Source organism: Lepidochelys olivacea (genome assembly GCF_965140295.1).
Source record: "Lepidochelys olivacea isolate rLepOli2 genome assembly, chromosome: 5".
Classification (NCBI taxonomy): Eukaryota; Metazoa; Chordata; order Testudines; family Cheloniidae; genus Lepidochelys; species Lepidochelys olivacea.
This window is the reverse complement of record NC_140415.1, coordinates 62,018,866-62,041,991: the sequence shown is the minus strand read 5'-3', so window position 1 is coordinate 62,041,991 and position 23,126 is coordinate 62,018,866. Positions and strand designations below refer to the sequence as shown.

The 23,126-nt window shown below is 37.4% G+C and overlaps 1 protein-coding gene across 9 annotated transcripts in view; it reads right to left on the bottom strand.

Annotated features, from left to right (window-relative positions):
* The window catches only part of RHOBTB3 (Rho related BTB domain containing 3), a 76,320-nt gene that overhangs the window by 20,387 nt on the left and 32,807 nt on the right, over window positions 1-23,126 (bottom strand). For 8 of the 9 annotated variants that reach the window (XM_084628227.1, XM_084628226.1, XM_084628228.1 and 5 more), the window contains exons 6-9: window positions 12,901-13,012; window positions 10,983-11,348; window positions 3,813-3,925; window positions 973-1,093 (exon numbers count right to left, since the gene is read on the bottom strand). In XM_084628227.1, the coding sequence (XP_084484353.1) occupies window positions 973-1,093; window positions 3,813-3,925; window positions 10,983-11,348; window positions 12,901-13,012 (712 nt within the window). The remainder of the gene's footprint in view (window positions 1-972; window positions 1,094-3,812; window positions 3,926-10,982; window positions 11,349-12,900; window positions 13,013-23,126) is intronic. The other variant, XM_084628233.1, reaches the window with a different exon arrangement.

Sequence of the window (23,126 nt, the reverse complement as noted above, 5' to 3'; positions counted from 1 at the left end):
AAATTTCATCCTATTCCTATTACTCCAGTTTACAAGGTCATCCAGATCCTCCTGTAGGGTATCCCTGTCCTTCTCTAAATTAGCAATACCTCCCAGCTTTGTATCATCTGCAAACTTTATTAGCACACTCCCACTTTTTGTGCCCAGGTCAGTAATAAAAAGATTAAATAAGATTGGTCCCAAAACTGATCCTTGAGGAACTCCACTGGTAACCTCCCTCCAACTTGACAGTTCACCTTTCAGTAGGACCCGTTGTAGTCTCCCCTTTAACCAATTCCCTATCCACCTTTCAATTTTCCTATTGATGCCCATCTTATCCAATTTAACTAATAATTCCCCATGTGGCACAGTATCAAACGCCTTACTAAAATCTAAATAAATTAGATCCACTGCGTTTCCTTTATCTAAAAAATCTGTTACTCTCTCAAAGAAGGAAATCAGGTTGGTTTGGCACGATCTACCTTTTGTAAAACCATGTTGTATTTTGTCCCATTTACCATTGACTTCAATGTCCTTAACTACCTTCTCCTTCAAAATTTTTTCCAAGACCTTGCATACTACAGATGTCAAACTAACAGGCCTATAATTACTTGGATCACTTTTTTTCCCTTTCTTAAAAATAGGAACTATGTTAGCAATTCTCCAATCATATGGTACAACCCCTGAATTTACAGATTCATTAAAAATTCTTGCTAATGGGCTTGCAATTTCTTGTGCCAATTCTTTTAATATTCTTGGATGAAGATTATCTGGGCCCCCCGATTTAGCCCCATTAAGCTGTTTGAGTTTCGCTTCTACCTCAGATATGGTGACTTCAATAGCTCAGACATAGGTGAGGTTTTTCAGGAGTGGATGGGTGAGATTCTGTGGCCTGCATTGTGCAGGGGGTCAGACTAGATGATCATAATGGTCCCTTCTGACCTTAGTATCTATGAATCTATGAAAAAACAAGGAAAAACTGAGACACTGTACCTTGTATTTGGAAGATGACATCAGCTAAGACATGTGTATTAAAAAAAAGCTTGAGAGAAGTATCAGATAACTGCAAGGGTCTTGCTGTCTGATGAGATCTGCAATTCTTGGCACTATTCACCTGCAAGACAAAGATACTGACATGTATAATTGCCTCCTAGTTGTACATGGGTGTTGCATATTGTTTCTACCATGAAATGCAATGATTCTCATCTTTCCTCCTAATTCCTTTTTCCATCACTGTTGACAACTCCACTATCCTCCCCATCTCTCAAATTTATAATCTTGAAGATCCCTAGCACCTTTTTTGTTCTCCGCCCACATGCAAAAATCTTGACAAAACCTACTGCTTCTGCTGTAACATTTCTAAAATCTGCCTCTCTCTCTCTCTACAACCCCCATTATCACAACCTGTTTCATACCACTGTTCTTTCTCTCATTTAGACCATTGTAAACTCTTCCACTCCAGTCATTTCATCTCTCACCTTTTCAACATAAAAAGCTATAAAAATCTTTTTGCCATTTCAGTCATGTCTTTACCCTTCTCAAGACCCTTCACTGGTTCCTTGTCTCTTCCTTTGAAAAGCTGTAATTGCTCATCCTCATTGTTAAAGCTCCCATTTCTACATCTCATGTCAGCTTGTGGTTAGACCATTCCTCATGTCATTATTCCCGTTGTCTCCTGCTCCCACTTATACCTTTGTGTTTTTTTCCCAGTACACTACAGTCTACATCTGCAACGATACCCCTCTCCTGCAAACCAAAGGCTTTTCTACACTTACAGCATTGCAGTGGCACAACTGCAGCAGCGCTGCTGTAACATTTAGTGAAGACACTACCTACGCTGACAGGAGAGCGTCTCCCATCGGCATAGGTACTTCACCTCCCTGAGAGGCAGCAGCTATGTCGATGGGAGAAACTCTCCCATCAATATAGCACTGTCTACACTGGGAGTTAGGTCAGATAACTGTATCGCTCAGGGGTGTGGATTTTCCACACCTGAGTGACATAGTTATACTGACCTAAGTTGGTAGTGTAAAAGTTCTATATAAGTAATTAAGAAGGGAAACCAAATTAAAAATAATAGTAATTAAAATCGTACTGCTAATTTTCCTGAATGAAGTTTAAACAGGGCTCAACTGATATTTAAAATCTGATCTAATTTATGTATTTATGTTTATTTTTACAAGAAAACCTGACTATATATCCAGAGCAGCTAGAGGGGCCAGAGGGAGTACCAATTTAAAAGATTCTCTTTTCAATCGGAGTCTTCTCTCTCTTTCCATGCCCCTTCCATCTGCCAGTCAGGGAAGCAAGAGAAATAAAAGGTCCATTTAAGACAGGGGTAGGCAAAATGCGGCCAGCCAGCCATTTTACTCCAGCCCTCAAGCTCCCGCTGGGGCGCGGGATCTGGAGCTTGCCCCGCTCCAGCCGGGGAGCAGGGTCGGGGGCCACTCCACGCGGCTCCCAGAAGCAGCGGCATAGCCTCGCTCCAGCTCCTACGCATAAGGGCAGCCAGGGGGCTCCAATCTTCATGCTGTCCCTGCAGCTCCCATTGGCCAGGAACTGTGGCCAACGGCACCTGTGGACGGGTCAGCATGCAGAGATGCCTAGGCATGGAGCTTTACAAAGAAGGACTCCCTTTCAAGCACCCTCCACCTGTCAGTTGCACTGTTGTCAACTCTTGCAATTTTATTGTGAGTCTCAGTATATTTAGTGCTTTTCTTAAAGCCCCATATATGAAATCAAGAGCTTGTGAGAGCTTCAACTTTCATTTTTAAAAAAGTATGTGTCTAGCTCTCATGACTGGGAAGTAAAGCTTGACAGTGCTAAGCAAGTGCACACTTAAGGTTCAAAAACCAAAAGGCAAATAAAAATCATGAGATTTTTTTTTGTCCCCGTCAAAAAATACATACTGGATTATTTTTAAACCAATTTCATGAATATTTGGGTTTGGCTCATAACCTTTGAATGCTTGGGGTTGGCAATTTTGCCATTCAGAGAGCAGCAACTTCTATTCACAAAAGTTAACTGACTTGTTGATTCACATTTTGTCTTGGGGCAGGGGGAGGTTTAACACACACAATTTAGGGTACAACCCACTTCCCATTTAAGTCAATAAAAAAAACCTTTGTATAAGGTTTGCAGTAGCAGGGAGGAGGTAAATTTATTTAAGAGCTGTTTAAAATTAGACCACTATGTATTTTTGACTAATACACTTATTTTCATGTGAACTACATTTCCCTGAGAAGTAACTCTGGTTCAAATATAAATTATTAGTAGACAGATATTTACTTCACAACACCCACTTAAAGAAACCACCTCCTGATTTCTGTTAGAGAGGCAGAACTTCTGGCAGATACACATAATGGCAGAGCTTTCCTGGGGCAGCCTCTATTACATCTGAATTACTGTTAATACTGGTGGGCAGACTGTGATGGAGAAAGTATTATTTATCATTTTAAGCAACCTACTGTTATGTAGACTTCACTGATCAAACTTACAGTAATACTGTACTTTGGAAGTGCACCTATGTTGTTATACAATGGGGGGAGAGGTAACATCTTTTTATTGGACCAACTTCTGAGCGTCTCTCTCACCAACAGAAGTTGGTCCAACAAAAGATGTTACCTCACCCACCTCGTTTCTCTAATATCCTGGGATCAACATGGCTACAAAATACATTTAAGTTGTTATATTTATTTTTTAAAAACAGCTGACAGACAAGATTCTGCAAACCACAATACTTGTACAACAAAGATCATTACGAAAAGTTATTTTTCATGAGTCCAGCTATTCTACGCTAAAAGTGATTACAAAAGAAAATAGTGGCAATTGACCTTTCCTGGAGTTTTCAGGATACATTTAACTTTCTCAAGTATGAGCTCAACTTCTCCTGGGTCTTTCAACTTCTTTTTTATATCTTCTTCCAACAATTCCCATTGGAAAGCACCTATGACAAAACCAAGTTACTTCCTTAAGGCATGGAATAGCTTTTTGGTCCATATTATTACGTATAAATTAATGTGCATGGGACTTCATGGACAGATAAAAGAATGCCTATGCCCAACAATTCAGTTTTATAGAAAAAAGTATTTCACAGCACTTTTGTTACTTACATTTTTCAGCAAGTTTGTGCCCTAGAAAGCACAAATTATAACTCTGCAATGGTCAACCCTATGCACTGATGTAATGTTGACTTTATCAGGATTTTGCAAGATAAGGCCAGCATATCTTGATTTAGAGTCTCAAAGAAGTCTAGGCAATTTAGATATGTGCATATCATAGAAAAAAGTCTAAATCCCCTCGACTGCTTCAAAAATATCAAGACGAACTTAACTCAAGGTCCTGTATAAACTTTGTATGGACAATTTCAGAAAAGATTCTGTTTAAGCACAGAATCAGGCATTTAACTATGTTAATTTCTCCTAATATAACAGTTATTTGCCATTTTGAATGATGCCTACATTGCTGAAGCTTAAAGGATCAGCTACTTAAAGCAATTTACACACGAGGCAGAACAGGGAAGGGGGAGGACATTTCTACCAAAATCAGTTTATTTAGATTTTCGTTTTCTGTGTTTTCCCTGTTATGTTTTCTAGTCCCAAGGTTCTCAAACTACTGTCCTTGGGCCATTAGCGGCCTGCAAAGAGCTGGCTGATAACATAGTGTTGGCTCCTTCCTATTACATTAAAAGGACTAGAAACTACATTATTTTTCTAATATTACTTTTCCATGTAAGCAATTGCTGTAGTTTCCACAGAAATGCTGCTAAATTTGAGAGGAGGTAAGCTTCACAAATGTGAATGGGACACAACTTTTCTATTAAAATCTGTTCTAAAATTTTGAAAACTCTATATAGGGTTTTATACTATGCTCACCTCCCTAGTATTTATGCTCTCAACAGTATAAAATAAGTTTGTTCTTTGGCATATGGCGCTCTCTTCCTTAAAATCCTAGGATACTGTGAAGAAATTAGATTTTATTTTTATAACACTTTCTAAAATAAAAGCTATCTATTGTGGAAGATACTTGTGTTTCAAGATCTTCCTTTACAAACCAACTTCTTCTCCTTCGGATTCTGGATTGAATTTATATTTGATATCTCTAATTGCCAAGGAAACTACAGCAACATCTAATGTTAAAATCAAAAGTTTCCTGCAAGATCAAGTAGAAAAAGCTAGACTGAGAGGAAGAAAGCCATTACTGAAACACACATAAGTATCAAAAAATTCAAATTAAAAAAACAAGTGAAATCTTCCCTAGTGAAAGCCTAGTATCTACAGATCAAGAACTGTACGCTAAAGTATCCATAAATATCCTACCCGATCAAAATTTGGAAACTATTCTGAAAGAGAAAAGATCACATATCCACAAATTTCTCGGGTCTTGATAATTCTTACATAGGTTCCAGTTGTTCAGTAGCTGCTCTCCTAGAAATTTATAGTACTTGCTTATATGAGAGGAAAATCCCACCTCTCCAAAAACTGCCAAAATGCAAGATTAAGCATTCCACAGATCAGTGGTCCCCAACCTTTCTGTGGGAATAGCATATTCGTATTTCCAACAGACTGTGGCGGGCAGCGGAAAGAAGCCTCGCCAGTGGCATTTCGGTGGGGGGTTCTCAGGTGGCCGCGCTCGGCGGCAGCATTTTGGCGGCATGGTGTCCTGCGGGCGCACACAACTGCCCCGGCGGGTGCCACTGCGCCCGCAGGCACAGCATTGGGGACCCCTGCCGTAGATATTCTGTTTTCAGAAGAGAACTCTATGACTCCATCCAGCCCAATCACCATAAAGGGCAACTGGTCCCTCAGAAAGGATACTGAAAAACTTGCTGAATATGAGAGTCCACTAGCATCCGACTGTGAGAGCTGTTGCTTTATAACATACATGCTCCCAGCTGTCATCTGAAGAAAAAAAGTTTAACATGTAGTTAGAGTCCAAAAAGTGACTATGTAAAAATGGCACCTTCTAACATCTTCAAAAAAATCTGCTTCCTGTGGGTATTGTGGGTCAAAGTGATATGTTAGGCTCTCCACAGATAGCAGTTCTACTCTGGAGAAAGAAAGTAAAAGATCATGGACTTCAAAGATATGGAGCTAGAAAGAACATTATTACTTTGTCTGTTCTGCTTCTTTCATGGGTCTGGAAGAAATAAGCCTATTTATGAATAAAATGAAGAATGAAAAATGCATAAATGAATATACAGGAGAAAATAAACTTAAAACTAATTGAAACCTTTACTGCTACTAAGAAAAGTAGGTGTAAACAGAAAACACTAACTTCCAAAAAGATAGGTGTTCCCAGTGTTGCTCATCCCTGCTACAGGAAAGAAACTTTCAAGATTCTAAAGGAGCAGAGAAAACCTTTCTGGGTTATCTGCTTTATGATTGACAATTTTAGCTGTCTCCAAAGAGATAAACCATCCTATAGTGGAATACTGGCTGACAGGATACCAAAAAGGGATTGCTGTTGCTAAGGGCCTTAGATGCTGTGGTTTTCTGGTGTATAGGCATTACTGCCACAAGCAAAGAAACCAGACTTATTTTACTAAAAATCTGAACCCAAATACACACAAAGGTACACTAAACAAAAAGTATTTACTAAGCAATTGTATTTAAGGTATTTGGTAAACAGATGAACAGAACAGCATTACCTGACAATTTGATGTTTGGTTTCTATACTGATTATAAAGAGCCACAAGCATCTCTGACTATGAAGAATTTTAAAGTGGCAAATTCTGTGAATATTCATGCGTTCTTCACTGTTTGTACATTTTATCATTAAGAGAGGAAGGATGGCTCAATGGTTGAAGTGCTGGCCTGGGACATGGGAGATCTGAGTTCAATTCCATCTCCACTATGTAATTCCTGTGTGACCTTGGGCAAGTCACTTGGTCTCTGTGCCTCAGTTTCCCATTTGTCAAGTGATCGAGGAGATGGTGCTGCCAGGATAAAAAGTGCCTATGGAAACATGATACCCCTATGACCAAGTCAGTCAGAGGATGGACACACACACACAATTATACACCTTTGAAAATTTCAGAAGCTCATTTTTAAGTCACTGTATCCCCAGAAAGTGCATCTGAATTACATGTACGTGATTTTTAAAGACAATTATCCAACTGAGGGATTATCTATATTTTCAAAAGACTAAACTGCAATTGCTAAAATTTTTGGTAGTAAATGTGAAAAACAAACATTTTTAAAGTAATCTGTAGAACTTCCATCTGAACATTACCAAATGATTATAAGGTTAGCAAAGAGACAGTCTCTTTCAGCAATAGGTAGCATAGTCCATCATTTAAAAAACTCTCTCCTCTTTCGGAGACCCTTATTCTATTCACAACTGCCCTTAATGGGGGTAGGATCCAGCCCAAACTGCACAGTAAATATCTTTATTTAGCAATAATGTATACTTAACTGGTATCATATGGTATCATTTGAAGAAACAAGGTAAAAAACATGGTTTAATATTTTGTCTGAATAAACTTCAAACATCAGTGCTTTGTTTCAATGACCATTCGGGTTGGGGGACTCAACTATAGATGAGAGGCACATAGTCTGAAGGGGTAAGGGAGATGAAAAGGTGGCATACAGCTCATATTCATGTCCTTTTGTGATGCTAGGCCCCACATTGTGCAGGCCAGTCACCATGCATAAGTTAGAGCAAACCTCAGTGTGCTCTCGCATTCACCCACTGTAGTCAAACCCAAGGGGCTGAAACAGCAGCTAGGCATTGATGCAGTATGGAATACCCTGATCTCACCCCCATCTGCTAGTCGTACCACTATACCAGCAGTGGTGGGAGAGAGGGAAAATCTATTTCAACCTTATGAATAGAATCCATTGATAGTGGGGCACAAAACATCTACACTGTATCTCAAAAACTAGACTTCTATTCTTCCTGACTCCATATTTTCCTTAAAAATCCTCTAAATGGGAAGACCCAAGTCTGATAGGCACCATATTCTGCACTGACTTACACCATTTGTGATCTCAATGAGATCGCAAGCTATAACTTAGGGAAGAATTTGATCTATGCAAATATAAATTGCTTGTGTGTTTTGGCTAATATACATGAAGTTAAAATTAAGACAGAGCACCAGCATAGGCCAACAAACTGTATTTACAAGCCAAAGCACAAAGGATTACTGCACTAGTCTTTCTTCTCTGAAGATCTAAATTTAAACCCTGATTTATAACAGAAATTAAATTAATCGGTCACTATTGGTGCACATCAGAAAAACTCCACAGTATGAAAGGATTGGCAGACTGATCAAGAAAAGCCTAGGGCTAGAATAAAAGGGATATTATTATTAGTCACAAATGAGGTATTGTTGACAGAGGCTCTCACAGTGCATGCCCATATGGTATTTAAACCAACATTATAAATTCTTCACTTTGGTAAGTACTAAAGGGGAGTTAGCTGTTCAATTCCTTTGTGTCTTTGAAAATCCCCCCGCATCGCCAAGTCAGTCACCATTTAAAGAGGCTGAATTTACAGCATTATCAAGGGCTCGAGTAACAAACTGTGAGGAATCTTCTTCTCCAAGATAGTGTTTTGTCCTCTGCATCTAATGCAGAACAACATTACGGAATGAGGAAGCAATAGCACACAACAAGGTGTGCATTCAGCCAATATGCACACATCTTCAGTGTTTGTATACTGGGTAAAGCACACACCCTTGAGCATATTACTAAGCTTATAAAATGGTTTATAAGAAGTTTAACAATTTAAATATAATACTTATACTATTAAATTTTATTTGTTTTAATAAGTATTATATTTAAAGTAAGGAAAATTATTTATTCTATGTAGACTGATTTAAAAAAAAACAAAAAAACAACAACAACAACAAAAAAAAACAACAGAAAAAGGTTCCAAAACAGTGTATTAAAAACATTTGGCATAGATTTCAAATACATTTCTTTTTGCGATTTTGTAAACTACCTACCTATACTCACTTTTCTCCTTACCCTCCTTCTCTTTTCCTTTCCTTCTTCTTGCCCTATTTCTCCCTACCTTTACAACCACCCCCCTTCCTTCATCTTTATTTCCTCAATCCTCTGCCTACTTCAAAAAAAATAACCCCCTCATCAGTCCAGAGATGCTGAAGAGATGAGCATTTTCAGCGAAGCTGCCACCACTAGTTGAACAGAAAGGAAGGAGCAAAGATCCACAGAGAAGCAGTTCACTCAAGTGCTGCTTCTCCTAGTAAGGACTGCTCCAGCCACTCAGCTAAAATACATGGGACCAGCAGAGGTTTTCCTTCTGAAGCCCTACTTAAGCTGCTACCATTACTCAGTGGATTAATGCCAGTATCATCCTCCTCTGAAGTTCTGAAGCAGTAGAAGCGGAAAGGAAATGAAGTGAAACAAAAGAAAAAGATAAGGAGAAAGAAATGAGAATTAAGAATTTCAGAAAATCATTAAAAGGATATTTTAAACATTTCCTATATGAATATTATTTGATAAGTCTGCATGTAGCATAGTGATCTAGTTGGTGAAGTTGCTTTATAGACCTCATGTGTGTTCAGTGGGAGATAATTAGTACAGAAAATCACATAGGATGCTCATCTCCTAATTTCCACTTTAAATTTTGTTTCAAATTATTGACCAGCATATAAATAGTGGGAATATACACATGTATATAAGGCAGTACTGAACTGCCAAGTAGCAGCACTAAGTCCTGCCAGGGAAATCTATGATTCTAAATCCAACCCCACTGCAGCGATAGATAAGACATGAGAATCAGGAAGCATGCAGAGCTCCTCAGAGGTTAAATGCCATTACTGGGGAGCTCAGCTCTCTACTTCCTCCAATGCAAGCCTCATATAAGATCACTCCTCCAAAGGTTGGCATGAGACTTTGGCCAAAAAACAAAAAATCAGCTTACACCCAATATGGTACACAAACTGAAGGCTCTTTCAGCCAACCAGATAATTTACATCCAGATTATTTTTACAAAAAAGTTTGCTAATGCTCCATGCTGTTTTACTGAAGGCATAAGATTGGAATCAGTCTTGGAGGAATTATAGTAAAATATTCCTGGCCCTTTCCAAAGGCTATGGACTGCCATTCTAAGGGAACAGTCCTTTAAATGCTTTCAACAACCATCATTCTGGAGATAAACTCAGCTTCCTTACATATAACATCTTTAACAATATATAGGTACACATTTCTAATTACTGTGAATGTAATGATGCATTATTTAGAGAACAACTACTTCCTCCCAAAAATATCTTATAGTTTTCATTAGTGGGGATGTCATATGTAATGCAACTAGAAGTCGTATCAGTACAAAGTAATAGGCTATTCAAACAAAAAAGAGTTGCTAGATGATTCAGTGTTCTTTAATACTTTACACTTTTTGTGTCTTTCAACTGAATCTCACAAAGTGCTTTATAGAGCAGAAAAATATAATTAGCACCATTTTAACAGATAGGGAAATGGAGGTTAAGTGACTTGCCCAAGGTTACAAAATGAAAATGGCAGAAATGAAAACAGAACACTGATCACATCACTCCCAGTCCTCTGCTTCAACAAACCAGATAATGTTGCTCCCCATTCTCTTTAACATACTAGTGTACACAATGTTTTTAACCATTTTTAACAGTTTTATTTTGTTCTGAAATTAATCTCACTGAAAAGCTGTTTTTAGCAGGGTGATGTTTGGCATTACATTCATTTTTACCTGTTACTTATGGAAAATTTATCATCATTTTTAGAATTTTGGAGGAAATTTTTTTCCGCTTTAGAAGCTTCTGGTTTACTAGATTCAGTGACTTTGGAACTGAATGTATAGTGCTAAAAGCAATAATTTTAAGGTTAAGCTCCATTTCCATGTAGAAGTTCTTCAAAATAATGGGTTATAGAGATGGACTTTTTAATCAAATTGATTTAATCCTAATAGAGGAATATATTTTGGTAGGGTAATATACACACTTCATAGCAATATGTTTGCTCTCTAAAAAGATAGTAAACACTGGAACCATTCTGACAGGATACCTGAATAAATGAAGTGCAGAATGTCTGACAAACAAAAACAGAAGAAAGAGTCTTTAACAATGACTCTAACCGGTGGGCCGCATGGTGAACCTTGGTTAGAAACTGGAAACACAGCCTCACTGTTCACTGCAAACAGAGTCTGTGCAGTCCTTATGATAGAGGAATCCTGAATATCAGCTGGACTCTTCACATTGAAAAGTAACATGAAGACATGGCTTACAGAGCACAAAACAATCTTGTGTGCTTCTACTACTTCCTTTAAATCTTCTGAGTAAAATATCACGTCCACACACTGGCAGCAGATCAGCAAGTTATGTAAATCGGAATTATAATGCGAGGCTTCACCTTTTAAGATTGGCATTTTTTCTATAAAAGTGAGATATTAAAAATAATAATGAATGAACTGTTTTGTAACTCTAAACTCCTATTAGTTGCTATGCAAACAAAAGCATCTTTATTCTCAGAAACTGGATCAAATGAGGAGATAAAAGGGTATTTTCTTAATTACCCTCAATAAAAATTTGCTCTTTAAAAACTACACATCACCTTCACCATTAGAACAAATCCAGTCTTTCATTCACCTTGAGTGAGGTTAGTAGAATAATTAACATTAGAACTGTTTAGTAAAAATGTTTCCACCATTTTATAAATCTTCCAAAAATTTTTAAAAAAATTTATAATTATAGACATGTCTAATCTTTCATGTCATCTCACATGGTTTTTACATAAAAAGGGACTTAATAAAAAACTATAAATAAGTGTATACTTTACCAATATTATGGTTTAGTAAAACAATCTTTCTGAACTCAGAACTTCAACAACTCAATTTTTTGCATACCCACAAGATAAATGCAGTCTCAACACCTTACACTCTGCAGAAATCAGAGAGGTTAGAGACAGAGCCTGAAAGACTCACAGCAAGAGTTAACTGTCCGTAAAAAATGTTTCAGTGCAAAATTATTTATAGAACAACTCCATTAAACGTACTAGGCCAAATCCTTCCTTCCCTTACACCCACGCAACCCCTCTGACTTCATAGACGGAGCTCAGATCGATTACAAGTACTACTCTGATTTCAATCTCAGAACTGAGTGTAAAATGATTTAGGAGATTGTATAATTATGAGAAGTTTTATAAGAGTATATATTTTGCAAAGGTAATTTCTAATATGTTTATTATCTTAACTTAAGGTAACTTCATTTTTGAAAGGTAAGAGGTGTGGTCTGGTCCTCTTCTCATTTAAATCCATGGGAATGTTGCCATTGACTTGAACTAGGGAGAGGACTGGGCTCCAGATCCTAGGCTAAGGTCCAATATTTGGCATTTTTTAGAAAAAGTTATATTATACAATGTTAACACAAAACACCTTCAAGTTGTTATACCATTGGTCTGACCCAGGGTGGCCATTCTTATGCACTGAAATTTGATCAAAAGAACTATAAAAACTAATATGATGTTAAACTGCTGAAACATAAAATAAAAAAGACAAACTACCTTTTAGCCTTTCACACCTTCTTCCTAACATCTCCCTTTACTTTCTTGTGTTACTACTATCCTCTCTTATCTCCTCTTCACGTGCAACTTGTATAAACTCAGGCTTCATCCATAATTTCACTAAATGGTCCACATTCTGAGTTCACTTCTATGAGCACAACCCCAGATTTTTTTTATAAAACATACTACGAATTTTAAGTTTGAGTAGTTTTTTAAGTGACCACCCATCACATATCTTACATATACATATAGTTTTATAAAATCCTCAACATTCACAAAGTCTTCCCTAAATGATTAAGTAATCCATTCTGAGATAAAAATCACAGATCACAGTAGTTGCTATTAATGGGTAATTCATTAAACATGTTTTTAAATAATCTGATCAGTATTACACTGAAAAAAACTAAATTAACACTATAATCACCTGGCTGTTCAAGCTGAGGAGGTTTAACTCCATGGCACTTGTGGCTTTTTTTTCTTTTCTTCATTTTTTCAGAGGACTTCTGATTCAAGCTTTGGATCATAAAATACTCCAACTAAAACATGAGATGCATTTTTTAAAACTACAAATAAAGTTAAAGTTAAACATCAACATCCTCACTTTTCCCAGTTTGTATGCAGAACTGACACTGATTCCAATGTGAGTAGCTGTGCAATGTTGACTGAGTACTAAAATTTTACATAAGTAATCAAATAAAGTGAATTGTGATAAAGAACTGTAGTTTGGATTAACTTAATTAAAAAGACTATCAATTCAAAAGTTAGTCGTTTGTTCTCTGGGGCAATGAAAGCAGAAACCACAGCTGTGCTACCAGAAAAGAATTCAATACATCAACCGTAACAGGTACTGCTATAGGATTTGGTGGGAGGAAGAGCGGGGATTGATAGGTAAAAATGGGTAATCAGATGCAAGTCCCAGAAATATGGTAAACAGTATAAGGGCTTTGTTACTAAGACCTATCCAGCAACACTTTATAACATCAAACTTATTAGCTGCTTTATTATACAAATAAAGTCAAAATATAAAGAATATATTTAAGAGCTTAGTTTTCTAAAAGCAGAAGATAAAAATGTAATCACTGTAACAGGAATGGTACATATAGTAAAATTATCCATTTTTGCAAAAGTCTTAAGATAATGTAAAGATGATAAAGTGTAAATATAGAACTAAGGGATCATAGAACAGAAGGAAAAGTGGCAGTAGTGAAAAGTAATTATTTACAAATGAGTAGGGTAAGGCAGTTATACACGATTACTGAATCTTATATGGTTTGTTGCCCCACAGGTAGTAGGGAGATATCATTTCAAGACTGGACAAATTTTGGTCAGGGGCTTGGAATAAGAAAAAAGTTTCCTCCCATGTTGGAACCAATGACACAGACAAAGGTAGACTAGAGGTCATGCAAATGAGATGCAAATTATGAGAAAGTAAGTGAAACCAGACCCTCATTAAGTCTCAGAAATACTAACTTCATCCTAATTGTGGTACAGTTTAGAAATCTGAATAATGTAGTTGGCAATCAAATGACAGAACTATGCCAGAGTCAAGTTTGGGGTGTAAGTTCTCTCAACCAGTAGATGTACCACACACAGCCTTAAAGGGAAAGGGAGCAATTCCATCACTTCTGAACTACCCCTATAATACAATACATAGGAAAACACAGGGAGGAAAAATAAACATCCTTCTTTGGGTCTTAACTATCAGAAAGAAATGGAGACTTTTTCTAGATGTTTTAAGCACTTGAAAGAAGTACTCCAAATTGAAGAACTAGAAAAACATGAACATAGATGGAAACACAACATTGGCTACATTTTGAAGTAAACCCTAATAGTGTGAAAGACACTGATGCCAAAAACTTTGACACCATTGGATAAACAATGCAATAATGGCATTGGCGTAAATACTGAAGTATTTCAAAGTAAATCAAGAGCACTGAAAACAGGAACGTAGGTATTGGCATCATTAACCATAGAATCATAGAATATCAGGGTTGGAAGGGACCCCAGAAGGTCATCTAGTCCAACCCCCTGCTCAAAGCAGGACCAATTCCCAGTTAAATCATCCCAGCCAGGGCTTTGTCAAGCCTGACCTTAAAAACCTCTAAGGAAGGAGATTCTACCACCTCCCTAGGTACCCAGCACACTAACAGCTCTGAAAGCTCAAAGCTGGCTCTAGATCAGTGTTTCAGTCAGCAATTAAATGTGGTGCATGTGTCACTGACAAAGCTAAAGCTATGTAATGAAACGTGTTCTACAGGCTATACAAGCTTAACTGTAGCTCAGAGCCAGAGGTCTGTCCCAACACCACCAATGCTGTTGAAACTGAAGTAACCAGAAAGAGATCTCTGCAAAGAAATAAATTAAAGACAGATAAGGTATTATCAGTGGAGATATAAGGTCTCTCCCAGAGGTAGACTTCCATCTAAGGAGGTGGTACTTCAAACTTAAATTTGGAATTGAGTATAACCAATGCTGTAAGCGTACCAAAGCTTTGGTGTGCTCACTGACTAACCTGGAAGGAGCAGCTGGCCACTTGTAAAAATGTCAGAGGAGCTACCCTGAAGCCTATTTTGGTACCAAAACAAAGACTCATCTGGGTTACAAGTACTGAAGTACTTAAGGACTTATGCTTTGAGGCCTTCTCAGCTACTTAGCAGAAGCTTTATGAGATCAAGAGAAGCTTGTGTTGCTCACTGAGACCTAGCAGCTTGAGTGGAATCTGAGCATAGATTTCTAAACCAACAAGTTATGGCTCACAGAGACATCTCAAGCAATAGTCAGGTCCATCTGTAATGGACATCTTATGACTACATAAGCTATGTAGTCATAAGATGTTTTAAGCTACTGGACTACTCCTCTGACCTTTTCTAAAAGCAGAACAGTACAAAGCAACAACAACAAATACAGTATAAACCCAGTGTCTATAAGAAAACTCAAATGAGGCTATAAAAGTAAATTTAAGGTCCATGAGATGCTGAGGTTGGATCTCTTCATAATGTTCAGAATTACATTAGTTAGTGTTATATTATTAGTTATTATTATTATTACTATTAGTGTGATAGAGGGAGAGGTAAATTCATGTAAAAAATAATATGAAAGACTAAAGTCAGCTACTGCTACAATAGCAACAGCTGTCAAGAGGAATTTCCCCAACAACAGCAATGGAAAAAAAAATTACAGGCAACAGAGGGTGTTGTAAGTCTTCAGTCATAACTGATGTGCACTGCCTGCTGAGGTTTAATTTACAGCTTAGAGAATTCCCACCTGTTCTGCACTAGGACCACCTACCCAGCAATATACTATTACTACATTTTTGGTAAAATCCACAACTCTTATCAAGTATAGTGATATGGTTATCTGGAGGAAACTACTCAACATGATTAAAACATTCAGGAGCATTTTGCTTTTGCATTTAAAAGTAGTTTCAGATTTCCAGTTTTTGTATATTGCCTCCCTAATCATTGCACCAATCATATATCCACTTGGGGTGGGGGGAGGGGGTGTTTCCACCTTAGAGCACTATACATGTTTTGAATTCTTAAATTTGCTTTTGAATTTGAACACCTCTATATTGGGAAAAAATGGCCATAGTTGTGATTTCAGTATGTTTTTAATACTTCAGCTTTTCATTTACTTCCCCTTTCCCATTGACATAAGTTATTATACTTTTGAAACTTCATGAATTTTCGAAACAAAAGAGCAATATGATATTCTCACAGGTTCTGCATCCTGAAAAAAGTCCTGTTTAGTTTTATTTCAGGGCATTTAATCTGTATCACATGCTCAGGCATGCAGTGAGTGAAACAGGCCAGTTTCTGACTAAAGGAGAAACACTGTTGTAAAATGCTTATAAAGTTAACTCTCTTAGTGTTAACAGTATAATTTCATTTTCAAACATTACATAGATTAAAAATTATTTTTTGTCTAGCACAAGAAGAGAATAGGTTAATCAGAAAAATGAGGTGAAGTTAAATAGTTTCCTTCTTAAAAATAACCACAACCATGCATGATAAAAGTTGCTTCTACAAAATACGGTTACTGATGAGATTACATATTTAACAAATTTTCACTAAGGTACTACGCTCCCTATATGCATGAGTCTTTCACCTTAAAAGATGGAGAAAGAACTTTCAGTTCACTATAAAAAGTGGAGACACGAAAGATGACTTGCAATGGGAGAAATAACTGACTTGTATAATTTTTTGGTTTTTTATGTTAGTCTAAAAGATGTTTGTCAAAAACGGTTTCACTTTTTTTACATTCGACATTCTGGTCCTCTCTACTTTGGAATCAAGGTGGATAAAAATCAATGATTTTTTTTAAAATAAAATTTAAAAAATCAGATTTTTTTTATTTAAATAGTTTTCTTTTGATAAAATGCTTTTTGAGGAAAAACCTATCTAAAGATAGTTTTAATTAAGATACATTATAGTTCAAAAATATTGCATCATGGAATAGGGATTATAAATTCTAATTCTATAGTATGAGACAATATATTCATGTAATCTTTAAGAAAAGTTTTGTGAATGAGTTCCAATAGTTCATGGATTAGGGACCCAATCTTATGGGGTTCCAGGGGCTTCTGTATAGATTAATCTTTCTATCTACTCAGTGCTCAGTCTAGAAGACACCATCAGAGATGCTTAGTTTTGCAGTTTTCAAATTGTGGATTTGTCTCTTCAGAGATAACATGCTTGTTAACAGCAAAAATGTTTTTATATATTTATATAGAGGTGAGAAACAACAGACCTCAACCCTATTGTCCCTCTGCAAATTTGTGTACACAGAGTCAATCCCTCACCTCTCTCTAGAACAGCAAAAGTTTCAAAAAGTTCAATGAATAGAAGATTATTGAGGGCGGAATAGATCTGGACAAGGAGAAGAAGTCTGGAGACAAATGTGAGAAGCGAGGGACAGGCAGTAGAAACGGAAGTGGAACTGTTTGAGCAGCATATTCCAGAAGTCTTGAGGTCTTTCTGAGTGTAGCCTTCATTGATTTGAAATCTACCATACCATTCTCTAACTCGAAGGAAAAACCTATAATGGCAGCAGGCCATAAGAGAGACCCAGTTTGGGAATATTTTAATGAAGTTCTTCTACCTGTGGGTAAGACAGACACACGTGCAAAATGCAAACAGTGCAACAAAGAAATGCAAGGCCTGGTTTCCCGAATGAAACATCATGAAAAGTGTTCCTTCTCAGGGGGAAGCTACATTGAAGATGATGAAAGGAACCTGTCTGAACACGCAGGATCTTCAGGTTTGTAAACTTTTTTATTTCATAATTCTTTCTTAAGGACTGCCTGTTTTTCTTCTGGGACTATTCTTGAATTCTCATGTTTGAGCAAAAAATATAGTTGTTACTCTATGGTACTATCATTTTAGATGCAGTTGTGATAAAAAATAAATAGCTGAAATAGGTAGATCTTCCTTCTATAATTTCACCTTTAAAGTAGTACTGAATGTCAGTGAACGCAATGAGTAATATTAAATGAGCAGTATGGTAATAAATTAAATAACTGCATGGACTTATTTTGTTTAGGAAAATCCATCCTGAACATACAGGATTCTGAAGATCATCCACCTTCAAGATCACCATCATTTTCTATAGTTTCAGAGTTATCTGCCAAGGATAGTATTCCAGTCGCATCACATATATCACATAGCCACAGTATATTACCTGTAGCAAAAAGAAAAAATCTCCATCATCCAGAAACAACCATAGATAAGTTTGTGATAAGAACCAGCAGATAACAAAAAGAGGTAATTGATGAAAAAATTGCCTGGTCTGTTTATGCAACAAACTCTCCTTTCCGTATGATTGAGAACCCACACTTCATTAACACGATTCAGTCATTAAGACCAGGACACAGTCCACCCAACAGAGCAGATGTCAAAGGCAAATTGCTGCATAAAGTATATGAAAGAAAAATTGACCAGTGTGCTTAAGGTGTAGAGGGTGAATTGTTACCCTGAGTCTTGATGGGTGGAGCAATGTCCACAGTTATCCTGTTGTATTTGCTTGTGTGACAACAGAAGAAGAGAATGTCTTCCTTACAGAAACAATTGATACATCAGGAAATGCACACACAGCAGAATATTTGCAAGAAGTAGCAGTAAAAGCTGTAACAAACTGTGAAAAAAAAAATTCAAATGTCTATTACGCAGCTTGGTCACAAACAAAGCTGCAAATGTATCCAAGATTAGAAGATATTTAGAAGAGTGATTCCCAAGCTAATAACATACAGTTGCAGTGCTCATCTGATGCATCTCCTAGCCAAAGTGTTCCAGAAATAAAGGCTAACATTGTTGAAATTGCAAAATACTTCCATATCAACCACTTTACAGCAGCAGCAGCTCTGAAAAAAGTGGGAGGAACCAAGCTAACTCTCTCCCACAAGACATGCGATGGAACTCAGGAGTGGACTGTTTTGAGCACTATATCAAGAACTGGCCTAATCTGATGATAGTTTGTGAACAAAATAGTGAGAAAATAGATGGTACGGTCAAGCCAACGTTGAGAACTTTGGCTGTAAGAGAAATGTTGAACACATGCTGAGTACCCTGAAGCCTATTTCTGTAGCCTTGAACAAAATGCAGGGAAATAGCTGATTTTTTGCTGACGCTGTTGAAATTTGGAAGGAACTGAGTGAGATCTTAAAAAGAGAAATATGCAATGACAAGAGTTAAATTACAAGCATTAATGAATGGGACAAGCACTATCTCCAGCTCATTTTCTTGCAAATATTCTCAATACTAGGTACCAGGGTCAAATCTTAACTGCTGAAAAAGAGGAGTTGCCTATGACAGGGACATCCAGCAATCATTCCTCCATAATGCCAACTATAATAAACTTCAGACCGAAGGGTGAACCATTCAAGAAATATGTTTGCTGATGAGGTTTTAATGATGAACTGGTGGAAGTCACTTAAGCACTTGGATTCAGAGACTGCTGAAATGATAATCTCACTTTTAACAGCAGTAGCTTCTTCTGCTGGTGTAGAAAGAATATATTTTTCCGCTGGATAATTCATTCCAAACTGAGAAATTGTTTGGGACCTGAAGAAGCAGGAAAGCTTGTTTTTCTTTTCCAGATTATGAACAAACAGGAAAACGAAAGTGAAAATGACAGAGGTAGCTGCAGAAGCCAATATTTTAAGTTTCGCATGTTGACCTGGCTGACATAGTTAATTTAATTTTTGTTTTTTTTTTTAAAATATACTTCATTTAACTATTTTAAAAACAATTTTAACAAAAACAAACCTGATTTTTAAAAACTTGAATGTTTAACTAAATTCAAAAATTCATATGCTTGTTTTGTTAAAATATGTTTGCTGTTGAAGAAAAAAATCCAGAATACATAATGTTGTTGTTTTAGTTAAATAAAACAATTGAAATGTCTGTCTGGTGATGTTCTCCTCCTAATACAGCATGGCAAGAGAATCCTCCAAATATTAATAATTAACCTATTGAATTGGAGATATTTATGAAGTCATTGGGAGGTGAGCTCTCTGCTTCAGTTACCTTTGGTAAGTGAAATAACCAAACAATCATTCATTTTCTGATATAGCTATAAAACAAATCTGAAATCAGTTTTCAAAATAAATCATTTTTAAAAATGTGTACTGTGTACCTTCTAAAAATGAAACCTACATCTATTTCTGAGTTGTGAAGAATATAACAACCAACAAGAATGCACTTTTATGTAGAAATCTATGATTAAATTGAGTCTTTCTTACTAGCGATTTAAATCAATTTAAATCAAATCCGCTATTTGGAAGGCTATATGATGAGTGGAAAAAATTAATTAAGACTGAAAACTAGCAAATGAGAGTGAAAGGGATTTTTTGTCAACACATTTAAAACTCTGTTTAACTTCTATTTAAGTACAATGTCTAATCAACACTTGGTTGAAAGACTGTCTAAAAAAATCCTTTTCACTAAGTTGTGAGAACTCAAAATAAACATCTGAGATCCCAAGACGTTATAATTGATAGGGAAGATCACATTTAACATTTCTGATACTCTTAAAATACTAATAAAAAACCGCAGAAAATAAACTTATTGGAGAAACAAAAACAAACTTTTGGATCTTCTTCATACACCAGAAAGCAGCAAAAAAGGTGCAACCCGGCATTTTTTAAATTCTTTACAAGTTACCAGTATGGAATACATTTAAAAAAACATGCACTTTAGCAATCTCACAAGCAAGTCTCCACTGTTTAATTTGTGTTACGCATGTCATTGCTCATTTCGTATTTGTAAAAAACGTGTTTTTGAAATTTTAGTCCTAACTATCTAACATTAAGGGCTCAATCCTACTTCCACCAAGATCAGTGGAAACGTCATTGATTTTAATGGGAGTAGGAGCGGGCACTAAATAAAAAAAAACAAAAAAAAACCCACCTTATTAAGTTACATCTCGAAGTGGGAGAGAAAAAAGCTAGTATGATTATCCACTTAAACTAGGTTGTCAAGTGGTAGGAAGAGTCATCTTGATTATTATCGGAGGCCTGCTGTACACACAGTTTTTCTATTAGTTTTTCTATTGCTCCACTGTAGGTGCTGCAGTGCCCCATGTCTGGGATCGGAGATCTTCACTGGCAGTGCCCATTGGACCACACATGCGCACCTCCCAGTCTCACGCCATGAGCAGCACGTATATATAAGTGCTGTGCGGTCCAAACATCACCCAGTTCCTTCTCTACTGCAGAGCTCATCTTTCAGCTCCAAAGCAGAAAGGCAGGTAGTGGAGCACCCATAGGGACACGCAACTCGAAAACTTCAGTTACTGCACCCGATGAGTAACCTTCTCTTCTTCTTTGAGCGATGTCCCTATGGGTGCTGCTTTGTAGGTAACTATAGAGCAATGCCCCTAGTTGGAAGGCTGGGGTTTCGGAGCAGCATTTAATGCGGACGATAGAACAGCGTGTCCTAGTAGAGCATCTAATGTTGCATCATGAGTAATAGCATAGTGACAGCTAAACATGTCCACAGATGTCCATGTGGTCGCTTTTCAAATGTCAGCAATCAGGACATTGTTGAGCAAGGCAAAGAGGTGGAGAGAGAGCAGGTGGAATGTGCTTGAGTGCCAGAAGGAGGTGGTTGATTATGCAGTTGGTAGGACAGGTTTATAAACTGTGACATTCACTTGGAAAGGCGTTGCTTAGAAATGGCTGTGCCTTTGGATCTTTCAGCCACTGACAGGAATAAACATGGCGAGCATCTGAAAGGTTTAGTTCTGTCCAGGTAGAAGGCTAATGCTCATCTGACATCCAGGGTATGTAATGCCACCTAGTGCTGGTTGCTGTGTGGCTTTGGAAAGAAGCAGAGAAGGTGGATAGATTGGTTTAGATGGAAAGAGGATGGCACCTTATGTAAAAACTTAGGTTGCGGACGTAACGTAACCTTCTCTTTATGAGAAGCGGGAGGGGCGAGGGGGATGAATGCCATGAGCGCTCCAATTTCACCAACCCAACAGGCAGAGGTGATTGCAACAAGAAATGCTGTTTTCATGGAGAAGTGAACATAAGAGCACGTTGCCACTGGTTCGAATGGTGGTCTAGTAAGATAATGTAAGACAACGTAAAGGGCCCAAGCTGGGGTGGGATCCTATATGTGAGGATAAAGATTTTGGAAGCCTTTCAGGAAACTTTTCATGAGCGGTTGGTTGGTGGGTGAACGTAAGAGTGGCCGTCTATCTAGGGGTGAAAGACCATGATGGCTGCCAAGTGCACATGAATGGAGCTGGTGGATAACCCCCATCTTTTAAGGTGTAAAATATAGTCCAGGATGAGTGGAATTGGAGTGCTCATTGCCTTGACATGATTGGAAGTGCATCAAGATTGGAATCTAGTCCATTTGTGGAAGTAAGTGCATCTAGTTGTATCACATCTGCTATTCAAGAGTACTTGTTTAACAGCCTCTGAACAGGTCATCTCTGAATCCTGGCACCATGGCTTCAGGTGGAGTAGCTGTGAATTGAGATGGAGGACTTGATCCGCATCCTGTGAAAGGAGACATGGAGTCAGTTGCAGAGTATTCGGAGGGAATACCATTATGCGAATAAGGATGACTCGGGCTCGGACCCCTTGGATCTTGTGAAGTACTCTGAACAGAAGGGGAAAGGGAGGAAAGACATAGAACAGTGGCACATCGCATGTGAGGAGGAATGCGTTGTGATGCTACACCCCATATTCTTCATAGAGATATGCTGATGATATTAATATGGCATAACTAAGATATGTTTTATACAAGATGGGTCATGTGAGGTATCATTTGAAAGGTTCTGATTTACTGAATGTGATTATCCAATTTTGTATGCAAGTGTGATTTCTGTATCTGAAGTTTCTTTAGTGTATTGAACTTAGTTTGCAGGTTTGTTTTATTTGCTCAGTAATCTGCTTTGTTCTGTTTGCTAACCCTTATAATCACTTAATCTACCTTTTGTAGTTAATGAACTTGTTTGTTTATTCTATAACCAGTTTGCGTAATTCATGGGGAGGGGGGCACAAAGCTGTGCATATCTTCCTCCACATTGAGGGAGAGAGCGAATTTCATGAGCTTACACTATAGGCCAGGGGTTAGCAACCTTTCAGAAGTGGTGCGCCGAGTCTTCATTTATTCACTCTAATTTAAGGTTTTGTGGGTC